The sequence below is a fragment of the Helicoverpa zea genome, chromosome 27 (genome assembly GCF_022581195.2).
Source record: "Helicoverpa zea isolate HzStark_Cry1AcR chromosome 27, ilHelZeax1.1, whole genome shotgun sequence".
Classification (NCBI taxonomy): Eukaryota; Metazoa; Arthropoda; class Insecta; order Lepidoptera; family Noctuidae; genus Helicoverpa; species Helicoverpa zea.
In genome coordinates, this window is record NC_061478.1 from 1,950,378 (window position 1) to 1,965,298 (window position 14,921).

At 34.7% G+C, this 14,921-nt stretch overlaps 1 protein-coding gene across 3 annotated transcripts; it reads left to right on the forward strand.

Moving 5' to 3' along the window:
* Positions 1-2,381: 2,381 nt before the first annotated feature.
* Positions 2,382-14,832, forward strand: LOC124643402. Of its 3 annotated transcripts, none has more exons than XM_047182389.1 (7): positions 2,382-2,574; positions 7,100-7,205; positions 10,948-11,048; positions 12,436-12,504; positions 12,902-12,997; positions 13,516-13,803; positions 14,225-14,832. In XM_047182389.1, the coding sequence occupies exons 2-7, from the start codon at positions 7,103-7,105 to the stop codon at positions 14,429-14,431; spliced, it is 864 nt and encodes a 287-aa protein (XP_047038345.1). In that variant the 5' UTR covers positions 2,382-2,574; positions 7,100-7,102; the 3' UTR covers positions 14,432-14,832. The 3 variants fall into 3 exon arrangements, with proteins under 3 accessions (XP_047038345.1, XP_047038347.1, XP_047038346.1); XM_047182390.1 differs by lacking the exon at positions 2,382-2,574 and adding an exon at positions 6,673-6,689; XM_047182391.1 differs by lacking the exon at positions 12,902-12,997 and having other exon boundaries at positions 2,383-2,574.
* The last annotated feature ends 89 nt before the right edge of the window (positions 14,833-14,921 follow it).

Genomic DNA, 14,921 nt, shown 5'->3' on the forward strand with positions numbered 1-14,921 from the left:
GTCAAGATGGCGTGACGGTGACGGTAATCAAAATTATTTAAACCTAAACGTCACTAGACTATATAAAAGGTGACATCGCCTGAATCATGACTCAAAAGATAAGTCAATGACGTTTGCCTGACCTGAAATAAGTTAAGTAGGTGAAACTAATCCGAAAAGTCACTATCAGATTTACAAGTGCCGTTGACGAAGTTAAGATGGTGTGACAATAATCAAAATTATTTAATAGGTTCTAATCCTAAACGTCATTAGACAAAATAAAAGGTGACATTGCCCAATTTATGACTCAAAAGAACATATCAATGACGTGTGCGTTAGCTGGATAACTCCGAAACGTCACTATCATATTAATAAGTGACGTATGACAAACTGAAGTTAAGATGGCGTGACGATAAAAGTACGAGGCGTAGTTTATTTACAGATCAGTCATATATTGATAAATTCTCTATCGTCACTATTTATGGTGTAACATACATTACCTACCAAAATTCTATTTTTACACATAGCACTTGAAAGACAGAACCTCCTACTTTTACCTACGATTTAAAAATAGTAAATACTTTGACTTTGACTCCTTCTTAACTAAAAATAACGACATGTGAATTTATTTTGCAATCGATTTTCCCGTAGGTATATACTTATTTACAGCCAAATAGACAATATAAAAAACACCTATCCTTGTATTAATTCAGGATATACCTGCTTAGTAATTCGGTGTCTCAAGTTTCATACAAAATCTATTCAGTAGTTTACGCGTGAAAGTTGATGAAAAATATTTCACATTTTTTCTTGATATTCCTAATTGGGAAGTATGTAATTTTTTATTTATTTTTTGTTTTGCACGGAAAAATATTTTTTTTTATTTACATAGAAATTTAGAATACATATAAAAAACTATCGTATTAAAAAAAAAAAACACTAAAACGCGTCAAAAAATTCATCCCCATCGCATCGATGTCAACTGGGACCGTACCTAACCCAATAGGCTGGCAGCCTTTTGGTCACGAGAAGCGTTTCAGTTAGTGTTTTTTTTAATACAACTGATCATTACCTACACCGTAAAATTTACGCATTAGACAGTTTTTTACCCACTGCCTAAAATAGAGGTCAAATGTCAAAATCCTAATAACAAAATCACCCACTATAGTTCGGCCATTCAGAGAATGCGTTCCTGACACGTCGCGATTGAACTGACGACGTAACTACATTCATTGATTATTGATATAATAATGTTGTTTTAATGCTCCTCAATTGTTAAAACGGTAAACAACCAGCAAAAATATTTTTATCGTAACTGCAACGCCATTGCAAAGTTACGTCGTCAGTTCAATCGCGACGTGTCAGGAACGCATTCTCTGAATGGCCGAACTATAATTCTCAAATTAGCTAGCAAGTAATCCGCCAAAAATCTTGTTAGACTGACCACGTAAATGCTTAACCAGCAAAATTACCGCAATAAATAATTTATTCCTTTTAAAGACAAACAGAACCGAATTGTTTGCTAGTATTTGTATCATATTACTGCAAAGTTAATTCGCACCTTATTTCTTAAAGTTAAAGTTGATTTTCAAATGGCAATAAGATGTAACATTAATACAAGTTAAATTCGAACCTTATTTTTAAGGTGTTACGGTTAATATTTGAATGGCACTGGGATGTAAAGAGAGTACGTCAAATCGAAACTAAGTGGATTATAAACAGAATGCGCGCGCATCTGCGATGTTGAACTGTAATGGCGGAAAGCTCTTTTTAGTAGACACACTGGATCGGTATGGAACAGCTATTTCGGAACAGTTATGTGTAATATTACGTATTATTTTTTATTTGTGTTTAATGAGAAATGCACGTTATGGTAGGTAATGGCGCCCACCGTGGGACCATTTGAGTGAATCTAGAGAAATCAGAAATGGAATTTGTGATAAGAATATTTTAACAACATAAAAGTGAATTATCGAAAAGGTTTCACATATTCAGTTCGTGATGATTTGGCGCCCGGTGTGGATCAACCAGCAAACACATTTTTTTTAGACAAGACATCCTTTTATTCTCGCAATTGATACGAAGCTTTGCAATGAAATTAAGTTGGAAAAATCGCTGTACAGTTTTTGCTTAACTCGGTGGTGGTTCGCAACTAATTTGCTAGCAAAAATACTCGCATATATATCTAACAATATTTCATGCGCAGAGATTCGCACAATATTCCGAGACGCCATAAAGTCTGCCGCAAACAATACAACACTAAAACGTTTACCTACGCGTTCCAAAAATACCTGTTCCAAAATCACTGTTCCGCAGAAGCGATACAGTCGACTCCATAAAAAACCCAGTGATCGCGACTCGGAAGCGAGCGCTGCTTGTTTTTTACTCAAATAATCTATATTTTAAACTAAATATTTAGAAAAACCGACTATTTTATACACGATTTTCTACCTGAGTAATATTTTTGAGAGTGGCACCTATATTTAAATGAAATTTTCTACCATTTGTTACCTAAAACCCATATCAATGTGTTTTTGAATCTAGAATGTGATTTTTTGTTTTTATTTCTTAGCAGCTAAATAAAGGAATTGAAAGGTAAGTAATATTTTAAGAACAAACTAGATATTTTTTTTGTCGCTTTTCTATTTCCTTTAAGAATTCAGAAATATATTAGTATCAGCTGTTTCTAGACATAGGAAGGCGTGATTTTATTCAAGCAAGTAGGAATAATGTTATATTTCAATGTAAAATACTTAGAAATTAATAATTGCTTAAATCAATTTTAATTTTCATAGGTTTTTAATACGATACTTATCAAAGATTTCTTTTGACGATAATATGAGTTGCAAATTATACGGAGATTTGATTAGATTTAAAGAAATAACAAATATATAGTGTAAGTACATTATAAGAGGTAAAAGTGTCAGTATTTTTTGTTTATTATGCTTATTTCCTTATGCTTACCAGTATTATCTGCTCGCAGCCTTATTACGATGCTTTATGCATTTTTAACGTCATTTTTATGGTTTATAAACATTTACGATACTTTCATCATGGTTTTTCTGTAATTATTGTACAAAATTATTTTCCTGAATTCTGCTTTTATCTGAAGGTTATTTAATCAGATATGTGTTATTATGTTTTTGCGAGAATAGCTTCGTCCCATTTGAACTAGGTAATGCCCGTATCGGGATAAAATATAGCCGTTGTTACTAGGGAAATAGTGTAGTATAATTTTTCAAATTGTTTAAAAATAACTTAACGCACTAACTTTACGTCTATTTACAAGATTTAAATTGACTTTAACATAACCGCGATAAAATCCGTAAAAGTAGGTAGTTTTATTAAAACTTTGATTATTTATTATATAAATATAGAAATATAAATTAATTCTACTTGCAGCTACATCCGATCGGTAGTGAACTCGCTTTGAACTCCGACAAAACGTCAAACATTTGTAGCGATAAAAGTTACCTCTTCCGTTATATCGAGTAAACCGTTTATTATGAATACTAGCCTAGCTGTATCCGATTCCCTAGGGAACTACTTCCCGCACCGGAATAAAAAGTAGCCTATGTTCTTTATTAGACTGTCTACGTATAAAATTTTATTTTGAAGCGGCTCAGAAAATTTGGCGTGAAAGCGCGAAAGAAAATTGACACTTTTCATTAAACTTTCGGTTAATATCAAAATTACTTAAAAAGAAAAACGGTGAACATATTTTCAAATTACGGAAAACAACTTCCCGCGAAAACTAAAATTTACCTACCACCTAATGTAAATGCGTATTAAACCTATACGTAGTAATGAAATTGCGCATCACGCCTTCTTCCGTCTTACCACAAAAACTTTTTAACGTCAGTTTAAGACTTGTCTAAAAAAATATCAAATTATGACGTTGACATACGGTTCATTTTGGAGCCACATTTTTTTTAGACAAGTGTAAAACAGTGGTTAAAGTTTTTGTAGTAAGGCCACTTATGTTTTAATTTATTTCCCATATATATGTCAATTACCTTCTACATAGCAAGATAAGTAAGTACCTATACCTTTGCACTTATCTTACCCACAAGAAAAACCTCATAAGTACAATTTTCCCACCGTGACCAAGTGGACCAAGAACCTTTACACATAATTTTATAATTGGAGGCCACACTGAAGGATGCTTGAAGAAAAAAGAAAAAAGAACGTGTGAGACGGCCTTAAGTGCTCTCGAATCGTGTAAAATTCACGGCCCAGCCGTTTCATGTCAGTTGTTAATTTGTTACCGTGGTGTATCAACGAATACTTAGGGGTTTTTGGTACTGGTGTAAATATAAGATTCTGAAAAAATTCTCATAGCCTACGTAGGCCCGGTGGTTGAAAAAAGTGAATTCAATCGAGTTTTTAGTCGATCTGATGCCGGGCAAATACCTGGGACCCGATTCTCCTAATTTTACTTAAGCGACATACGATTCACATTCGACTGCGATCCAATCACGACTCAATTACGATTGAAGCGTATGTGGCATTCCGCTATTTTTTCTTTGAAATAAACGTTTTTATCCTTTTCTGTCATTCAATAATGAATCATTTTGTCTGCAAATGATTTATGATTGCAATATGATTGTAGAGCAAACTACCGTATTAGTGCAGTCATTGAAGCATTATTGCTACGATTTTTTTTACTGTGAACCGATTTGCATGAAATTTTGGAATTAGGTTCATCTTACCCTTAACCTTAAAAGTGAATATGATTTGAACTCCGCCACCCCCCCTGGGGGTGGTTGCCACCCCTTCTTTGGGGTGAATATTTTTTTTGCAAAATAACCTCGGATATCGATAGAAGACCTAATTTTAAGCAAAAGTTGTCTTTAAAGTTTTTAAAAAAATCCAATACTTTTCAAGTTATTGGCAATTGAAAATTCGCAATTTTTTCACGTTTTTCATCGGTTTTTTGCAAATATCTCCAAAAATATACGTTTTATCGAAAATGTATAAAGAACAAAATTGTAGCAGGTAAAACAACGAACAATTAGTTTTTTTATAAAATGTCCTAAGTGCAATATTAAGCTAGATATTAAAGATCAAAGCCGTTTTTTATTTTGTCTGAAATTTAATCGTTGTGGTCAATGCCATGTAGCGGCGAGTAGATGCATTTTATAAATTCTAATAAAAATGGGTTTTGTAGTGCTTGAAATAAGCTTTAAGATGAGCACTATTAAAAGTCTTTTGCACGTAAAATAAGTGAGCTGTATTGCAAATAAGGGGAGCATCTTATATTTTTTCTTTTAAATCAATGGGTTTCATAAGTGCCATTTCCACCAAAATTAAAATTAATCGTATTCCGCCTAGGATTAACTTTATTATGAAGAGTTTGATAGATAGTATCAGTTTGGCTGCTTTAGGACAGATATTTTTCAAAAAAGTCGCGATTAAGGAAAATAACAAAATTTCTAATTAAAGAAAAACCCACTTGTTTTTCATAATATCTCAAAAATTACGACAGATACGTATAAAAGTGTACTGATAAAAAAATTAGGTATTTTTCTGACAAACAATTAGGTTTGTTTGTTTTTTCTGTCGAACAAAAATTGACGGAGATATGATTGTTTAAAGAGCGCGTGGCAGCGCAATCACAGCCTCTCTTAAGCCCTTTAACCCTTCACCGTTTTAGAAAAAAGTTCTTTACTATATATTGCAATGATGGATGTTGTAGCTCTCTTAATTACTTTTACAGTGGTTTTTTATAAATTGTGATAGCATGAAAATTGAAGGAGTTACGGTCCAAAAACTTGTCATATTTTTTTCTACTTAGTAACTGAAAACTTCGGAGTATCAATATTTGGAGCAATGTGAAAGTAGGCAGTATAATAAAGAGTCACAACTATTGTAATGTGTTTATATGTAACCGGAAAATAATAAAACTCGTAAATTGATCAACTTACTAAAATAATAGATGGCATAAACTACGTCGATTAAATTTCAGACAAAATAAAAAACGGCTTTGATCTTTAATATCTAGCTTAATATTGCACTTAGAACAGTTTATAAAAAAAACAAATTGTTCGTTGTTTTACCTGCTACAATTTTGTTCTTATACATTTTCGATAAAACGTATATTTTTGGAGATATTTGCAAAAAAACCGATGAAAAACGTGAAAAAATTGCGAATTTTCAATTGCCAATAACTTGGAAAGTATTGGATTTTTTTTTAAACTTTAAAGACAACTTATGCTTAAAATTAGGTCTTCTATCGATATCCGAGGTTATTTTGCAAAAAAAATATTCACCCCAAAGAAGGGGTGGCAACCACCCCCAGGGGGGGTGGCGGAGTTCAAATCATATTCACTTTTGAAGTTAAGGGTAGGATGAACCTAATTCCAAAATTTCATGCAAATTGGTTCACAGTAAAAAAATTCGGAGGTTAGACCGTATTTTTCGCTTCAATGACTGCACTATATAGACCAAAATCACCAAAATAGCAGAGCAATCGCAAACCAATCAAATGTCGTTGGAATACGATTGGTCTTAAAACTGCTATTGCGATTCGATTTCTGTTCAATTTTGACATTATTAACTTAGGAGAATCGGGCCCCTAATTGTTACATGCGTATTTCCATTCATCTTCATACTGATTTATGAGCAAAAACCAACTATCGGCCGACTAAAAGTTTGTACTGTGCGCGTACTCTTAATCATCACTCATCTCCATAAATGAATTCATTAAAGTGGGTATGCTACTTCTAAATTCTCTCGTATCTCATCAGTGTATTTTGAATCACGACAAAAATGGGTGTTATGAGTTTGACCTCTGTTTGTGTGTCTGTCTGTCCAAGTGTGTCTTATAAAAACTGAATTATTTTTTTATTTTTTTATCAGACTGCAAGAAGGTTTATGTATTTTTAACACTTCGCTTAACTTTTAGCAATAGAATTTAAGGTAAATAAATTCGGTATATGGAGTTGGAGTTTCTTGCCAGTTCTTCTCCATGAGAACTCTTGGGAACCGTGCAACTAGGTTGACGTTTCGAATGACCTCTTAAAGGCCTAATTTGAAATATAAAAAATTACTTTGACTCTACTTCCAATACGCCCTGGTTTCGTCTGCAAGTCTAAATGAAATAGCTATTTTGTTTCAGAGAATGGCACCAGTGAAGTTTGGCCTGTTCAAAGCTCGCAGCAGGGACTATCAGGAACAGCCTTCGACTGAGAACCTACTGCACACCAGCCACAGCACCGATAATTGTGAGTTTTACTATATATTTAGATTTGTACATATTTTACTTTTGAAATTGAGCCTGCCAGCTGTTCTTCGTGGTTCACCCGTGGTTCCAAGTGAGCTTTTTCCATCATCACTCTTCATCCTCATTCATGAACATCGGATGATGATGATGGAAAACTTTTCCGACTCCGATGAAAAGTAGCCTCTGCTTCTGCTTTTTCAAGCTCAAGATCTTATAGCTGCGGGATTGTTCGAAAGAGTTACCGCGGCCCTGGTACATAAAAGGCCTACGACAGCACACGACGGTTTTTAGTCAGTAAGTCTGACACTCCCTCACCGCTGCTAACCCACAGCGGGGTCATTTGATGATTTTTGACGTCGTTAAAAAAAATCCTGTTTACCTTCCTGTTTACTTTTTATTTATATCGTTATTACCGTAAATTTGGGGAGAAAGCATACCATGGATGAAGAGGTCCTAGTCGCATTTTTAATAATAAGTTATTCGATGTTTTGGTGTTATGTTATGAGTTTGACTTATTAAAATTGCATCGGTTTTATCATACCTTACAGTTTTATTAGAATGTGTTGTTAAAAGAAATCTAATACCTACCTAATGAAAACTAGGTATGTAAGGTATTTGAAATCTCGACCCAGTAAGAAATACTTTAAAGAAATTAATCTAAAGTGGTGGGACGATAGCGTGTCTCACGGTACAGAGTATCGACTATTTCCTGCCATTATAGTGAGACTACTTCGTGTTTCCACCCGCGGCTTTAGGGAACCCGTTCCCGGATAAAAAGTAGACTATATTTTATTCTGATAAATAAGCTAAAATCTTCATAAAGAAAAAAGTCGTGGTGGCCTAGTGGGTAAAGAACCAACCTCTCGAGAATGAGGGCGTGGGTTCGATTCCAGGTCAGGCAAGTACCAATGCAATTTTTCTAAGTTTGTATGTACTTTCTAAGTATTACTTGGACACCAATGGCTGATAAAAAGGTGAAGGAAAACATCTTGAGGAAACCTGGACTATACAGTCTGAAATCACCAACCCGCATTGAGCAAGCGTGGTGATTAACGCTCAATCCTTCTCCGTGTGAGAGGAGGCCGCAGCCCAGCAGTGGGACGATAAAAAGGCTGTAACAGTGTAACAGTGTTCATAAAAATAGTAGTTTGTGTGAAAGGATAACAAACTATAGTCACATACCTACTTATATACGTACTTCCTTATATTAGTAGATCTGGATTTCAGCTTTCTTTCAGCGCAAGATGTACTCACGCTGAAAGAAAGCGGTTTTTTATTTCTAACACATTATCCTTTTCACTACCACATAAAAAAATACGTAGGTACTTAAAACTCTGTATCTGTATCTACTCCTATTAGTAGTATAGCTTGAATCACCACAACAATTCAGCTTAGGTATTTTCCTCCTGATGCGGGAAGCAGTTCCCTTAATACTCGGGTATTTTCTAAACATATTTGTCCCCTACATCAGCTGTCAGTAGGTACCTCAATATCCCAGTTCTAACATCGACAAAAGACGACCTGATATTCTTAAGTGGAAAATTGCTGTCTACAGTAACAACGTCAATTGGTATACAAAGGACTCAGCTGTGTGATGAGCATGTTATTCTTGGGCTTAAAGATGGAAAAAGTGCGGATTTCAAATAGGTAATAATAATCAACATTCTTCAAAATTTTGAGTCTTTTCTCTAATCTCTAAATGTCTTTTTAAAATAATCCGATTTTAAAAAGACTTTCATTAGCGGATTGCTAACGTTACCACCAGTAACGTGTAACTTAAGCTACTCTTCATTGCAAGTTAGTAGTTTTTTTAAAGAAAATCCGTAAGTTCGCGTTTCGAGTACCTTTATTTTTGTTTGTCCAAAGATTATATGTATTTTAATTAATATATCTACTAGATAACCAAAAGGATTTGTGCAACAAATAAAATTATACAACTATGACATTAGGTACCTATACATTCACAGATGATCAAGATAAAATCTTTGACCTACTTAAACATAATTTCCTCCGATATCTACTGCAGGTAACACTCCAGCTAGTATTTAATTTCCGTTGCGACTTGCCACACTGTTGTTCTGCAAAACCTATAATGTTATACCTAAGTATTCTTGGTGAGTCTGATGCGCAGTGGATGGAAAACAAACGAAACTTGGGCAGAACATACTTTTATTGTTGACATTTCCAATTAATTTACTTAAAATAATCTTAGCACGATATGTGTAGGTTTGAGGCGATGACAGAAGAAAAAAAAAAGTCTTACCAGTGTAAAGAGTCAAAATATCTAACATAAATTTTTAATAATAAAAATATTACCAGATATGGAGTGTACTAAATTATTTCAACACGTATCTTACGAAAGCGGGTGAACTGTAGTTGTGTGTGTTTATGCACATGCACATTGTCTTTGTCACTCGGTCACTACTGAGCGCTCCCGAACTTACGCATACAAAGAGATAAAGCGTGTTTAAATACAACTTGACACTTTTAACGAAGCTTTGAATGTATATTTATCACCGATCTTTCCTAGATCATTCTCCGAGCCTTTTCCCCAACTATGTTGGGGTCGGCTTCCAGTCTAACCGGATGTAGCTGAGTACCAGTGCTTTACAAGGAGCGACTGCCCTATCTGACCTAGTGTTGCAAAAAAAAAAACGTTTTTTTTCTAATGTGAAAAAAAACCTGATAAAAAACCGTTAACGATTAATACTTGAGATTACATAATAGAGTCTTAGGTTTATTCTTGAATCTACGGTACTTTTCTGATAAAACTACCAAAATTTCATAAAAATATTGGCAACATTTAATGATATTACCTCAACAAAAGGGAAATCCCTAAATCATATACCTATTTATGCACGGGGAAATCCCCTTTCGATTTGTTTGTAATCCAATGTTGAAAGTAGTGAATTATGTATAAATAATATTTTGATGTATTATACAAATTTAATTTATAATTAACCTAAAACGTAGGCTAGAAAAAAAACCAAATTTAGAAAAAAAACAACGATGCAAAGTTTTTTTTCATGTTTTTTTCAATAAAGTGAAAAAAAAAAACAAATCTTTTTTTTTTCATTTTGCATCACTAATCTGACCCCCTCAACCCAGTTACCCGGGCAACCCAATACCCCTTGGTTAGACTGCTGTCAAACTTACTGGGTTCTGACTACCCGTAACGACTGCCAAGGATGTTGAATCCGATCTTTCATAAATATTTCCTGATTAGGGTGTTTACTGATTGGCAATTTGCAGAACTTTGCCTTGCAAAGGCAATTTCTTAGCTAATAAAATATTTACGAGTTAGGTAGAAGGTTGCCCCTTAATTGCTTCTTTCATGCACAAACACATAGGAATTGGTGATGTTTTTTTTTATTGGTGAATGGATTTAGGATGCTGTATACCTGTTACATTTGTTATACCTTACAACCAAATGCTGACTCTCAACTTTCTGGAGAAATTGTTCCACCACTTCGTCCCAACAAAAAGACATAGGAAGCGATGAAGGTTGGGCGGTTTTGGTCTAGTGCTTTCTAAAACTGTCGTTCAAAAGTGCTGATTTTCAGTTTATGTGCTTTGAATTATCTTTTTATCATTTATATGGTATTTGTAATGTCGAGTTTATAAAGGCAGAGAGAAATAGATATAATTACCTATTTGCGGTAATTGAGCTTACGATATGATCCGTTAGAGCCATTGCGATTTAAGTACAATTTAAGTAAGATTTTCTTGTATTAATGTTCCAGTGGGTCCGCCATCTTCCCCCATACCGTCGACCAGTAAGGGGGTGCTGGATGACGCGGCGTCAGCTGATCTGGCAGACCTCAACATTGACAGCGAAGATGATGTAAGTCAAATCAAACATTTTTTTCATTCATGCTTATCACCTTTGTTGGAATATACGCATCATGTACGTATAATACATAGACATAATATTAGTAAACAGGACTGCGCATATAAACCCAAAAAACGAGCCGAGTGAAACAGTTAGTACGGAGGCTGTCTGTCCCTTTCTAATAGGGTGACTATGAGATTAAGCTATGTGAGACAAATCCGAATTTGCTAAGATTATTAAACACAGATTAGTATTGAAGTTTTAACTTACGCAGTTTGTGACCTTAAGATACTAATAAAGGCTTTTAATAATTAGCGGAAATTAGCAGTATAAAGGCAGGAAGATTCGAAGTGAAGACTGTTTTTTTTGTATTTCTACTTCATATATAGACTGCTGAGCCATTTATGTCGCCTTTCTTCATTTTTTGGGAAGCTATAACAATAGTACAACAGTTTTAAAATCCATCACCCATATTTTGACTCGTTACAAGAATTCATGGGCACCCTAGTTGTTTGGTTTACGAAAATGTTATTATTAGCTAACCTGTGGAACGATATATTGCAACCACCATAGTATTCACTTTTGCAAGTAGAAACGCAACACTTTTTCACCATTTTAATAGTTTAAATTGATTTAATACAAAAAAATATAAACAAAATTTGAAATGCTGATTACGCGCCAAGAATGTTCAGGGTTACCGCTAGAAAATAAAAAAAAGCAAAATAAAAATTTATGTTGTTTATGTTTTAATAATAAATACGAATAAATTAATGCGATTGTTATTAATTTGTTGACTTACAATTGTTAAAATAAGATAAAAATATAAGTGATTCAATTGTTTTTGGGAAGACAAAACTTTTGATCACAACATTTTTTTATGCTGGCAAGGTGTTAGAAAGAGACAAACAGCCTCCGTTCGAACTATCCCTCTCGGCTCGGATTTGCCTCTGTGTATTATGCAACCAATTTAGTACCTTATTGCGTTAGAATAGAGTTCATTTTCGTAAATATATATTTTGAGCGTGCGCAATCTTGTTTAGTAATATTATATCTATGGTATAATACCTCCTTTACAAATATCCAAGTTTATACCTACTTCAATCATTCGTCAAACATTCAATCAATGTTCACTTCAATCGTACATTCTTACATTCGAAATATAACAGTCGTCCAGGATACACGTCTTTTTTTGTCTCACCTGCGCCAATTTCCAACAACCTTCCTAATTTACGTAGGTACCTACATGTAGCAAAAGGTTTTGGCTTACGTCTTACAGCCTCTTGCCTTACGCTAACACTCCACAGGAATGCTACTGAGGTGGTTTTCCCTCCACCTTGCCTGGCCTTAACTCCCTTAGCGTTAGTAGATAGGCCAATACACAAGAGCTTTCTGATTTCAGGACACAATATCACAGCAAAAAATTGTTACTCGGCGAGTAAGTGATACAAGCAGACTGGAAGACTCTCAGGTAATAGAAACATATCTATGAATAAATAAAGCATCCTTAAGCTGTCTCAAAGGCTGCATATAAACTTTCATGATATTCTGGAATGTTCTCAAATTCATTATGGCTGGTTTCATTATCATTTTCTGTGCATGAATCTCCGGTAGGTACAAATTTACCTATCTAAAAGTGGCATTTAAAAAACTACCTACTAGGTAAAACATTTTCAGACTTACATAAAACCTATGCGTGACTCGAAAATTATATAGTTTTAAAAACTAACATTGGGCCTAAAACTTCCATTTCTACTTAAACTAACTTAAAAAAGCTTAAAACTAACAAACTATAACTGCCTGCCTGGTTCTACCAAATTGCTGAACACACAAAAAGAAAATTACCAAATCGCAAAATTATTTTATAGTTGCAACCCCGAGCGGTGAAGGCGCGATGGCGGGTAGGCGGCCATTTTGTTGTAACGTCACGTCGTGTAAATCTGAGGCGTACTTTGAAAAATGTGGTAATAGAAATAAATTGGGGTAACTTCATCTATCAACATCTATAAAACTCAAACTCATTTTTTTTCAAACAAGTGGACCTATAAAACCTCTTCTATAATATAGAAACTTATGACTAGGACTTTGTTCTATTTTCTTTCGCATATATAGGTCCAGTATTTTATGCAGTGAAATATTTGGGTACGTTGTTTCAATATTACCAGTGTTTTTTTCAATATAAAATGAAGCCAGCCACATATTATAGTCCGTTATAAATGCCGCTTATTCATTTGAAGAATACAAACTTTATTTCGTCTGAAGTAAATTTTCCATAAGTTAAGAAATAAAACACAATTTTCAATTCAGTTATTGACACAACCCAAAAATGAAACAAACTCACCAAAAAGACTTTGGTCTTTTCAATCGTTGCTAACTATGTATATCCGTTGATTTGCGATTAGAGATTGAATATAATATCATCTCTAACTGCAAAACAGCGGATAGACAGCTTATAGGAATCCATCATTACTCTACGTTCCAGATAAACTATCAGCCCCTTAAAAACCAAGCATCAACGGATGCTACATCCATGTCTACTCTAAACTCCGAGCTAGAAGATCGAGAGAACACCTTAGTAGACGACGGAGATGGTGCCTCAACATCCTGTGACGTTCTCTCGTTACAATTCGATGATACCTCTATAGCAGCCAGCGAAGACCTGTCGGTCTACTGCGGGACTTTGAAGAAGACTAAGAAAATCAGAATTAAGGAGGAGAAGAAATTGAGAGATTTGGACATGTGGCAAGCTAGTAATGTTGAGGTTATGCAGGTAAGGTTTCAAGATTTTTAAAGTTACTGGTTTTCTTCTTTCCACTGCTGTGCACGGGGTCTTGACTCATACGGAGGGCCGAAATCACTTTGTGGGTCTCAAGGAACTTTTACAAAGTAGTCCACAGTCTAGAAGTTGGTGATTGATACACTCGTGCATCAGAGAGCACGTTAATGTCGGTCCTGCTTGTGATCTCTCTCTTGTGTTGTCGGATGGTCGTCCCATCGCGCTATGAGAGTGAAGGAATAGTGAGTGCACCTGTGTCTGCGCAAATGCTTGTGTACTATAATATGTCCTGTGCAGCTGGCTCATCTCTTTAGAGAAAATAGCCGCAGTGACCGAAAATTACCCTGTAGGACTTAATTATTATTATTTCTTTCAATATATAGTTGATATTTTCAACCCCCTTTTTCTTCAACAGAATCTCCTTAGCAGAAGTGGGACCCTTGATGACCAGATCAAATGGGAGGCTATTGCTACAGCCCGAGGGCTTTGCACCCTCAAAGACAGCTGTACTTGCGACGACTGTGTGAGGGCGAAGTACCTCGCGGGTGTCACAGACGGCGACGGAGGCCTGGGTGCTGCGCCCCTTTTTAATGCCATCAGCGTAGGCTGCGTGGTTCAGTAAAAAGTAGAAAATGGGTGATGAGGAAATGACAATGTGTGTTTTTTAAGGTTGGTAGCATTGGTAATTGTGTGGTATTTTGTGTGCTAGCAACTTTGCAGTGTTGGGTGGTTTATTAAACTCTGCAGTATTTTGTCTTTGTAATTAAAATTACAGAACATAATGCTATAAATACGATTTATTGTGCATTATTATTTCTGAGTGTTTTGAATATTATTTCAATATGCTGAGTTTATTTCAGACTGCAGAGTTTAATATAGCTGCTAAAAAGAAGGCTAGGCTGGGCTAACAATTGTGAGAATACATAATAAAGTGTTTATTACGTAAAATTAGCCTTATTTTAAAACTCTGCATAATCAAATAATCACTTATACACAGATGGTATTCAATTATTCTTACATTATTGTACAATGTCCTGTTTTTAAAAAGCAATTTGTAATGGTGTTTGTGTGTCTTATTTTGTAATGTAATTGTATTTTATATAGAAATCTTC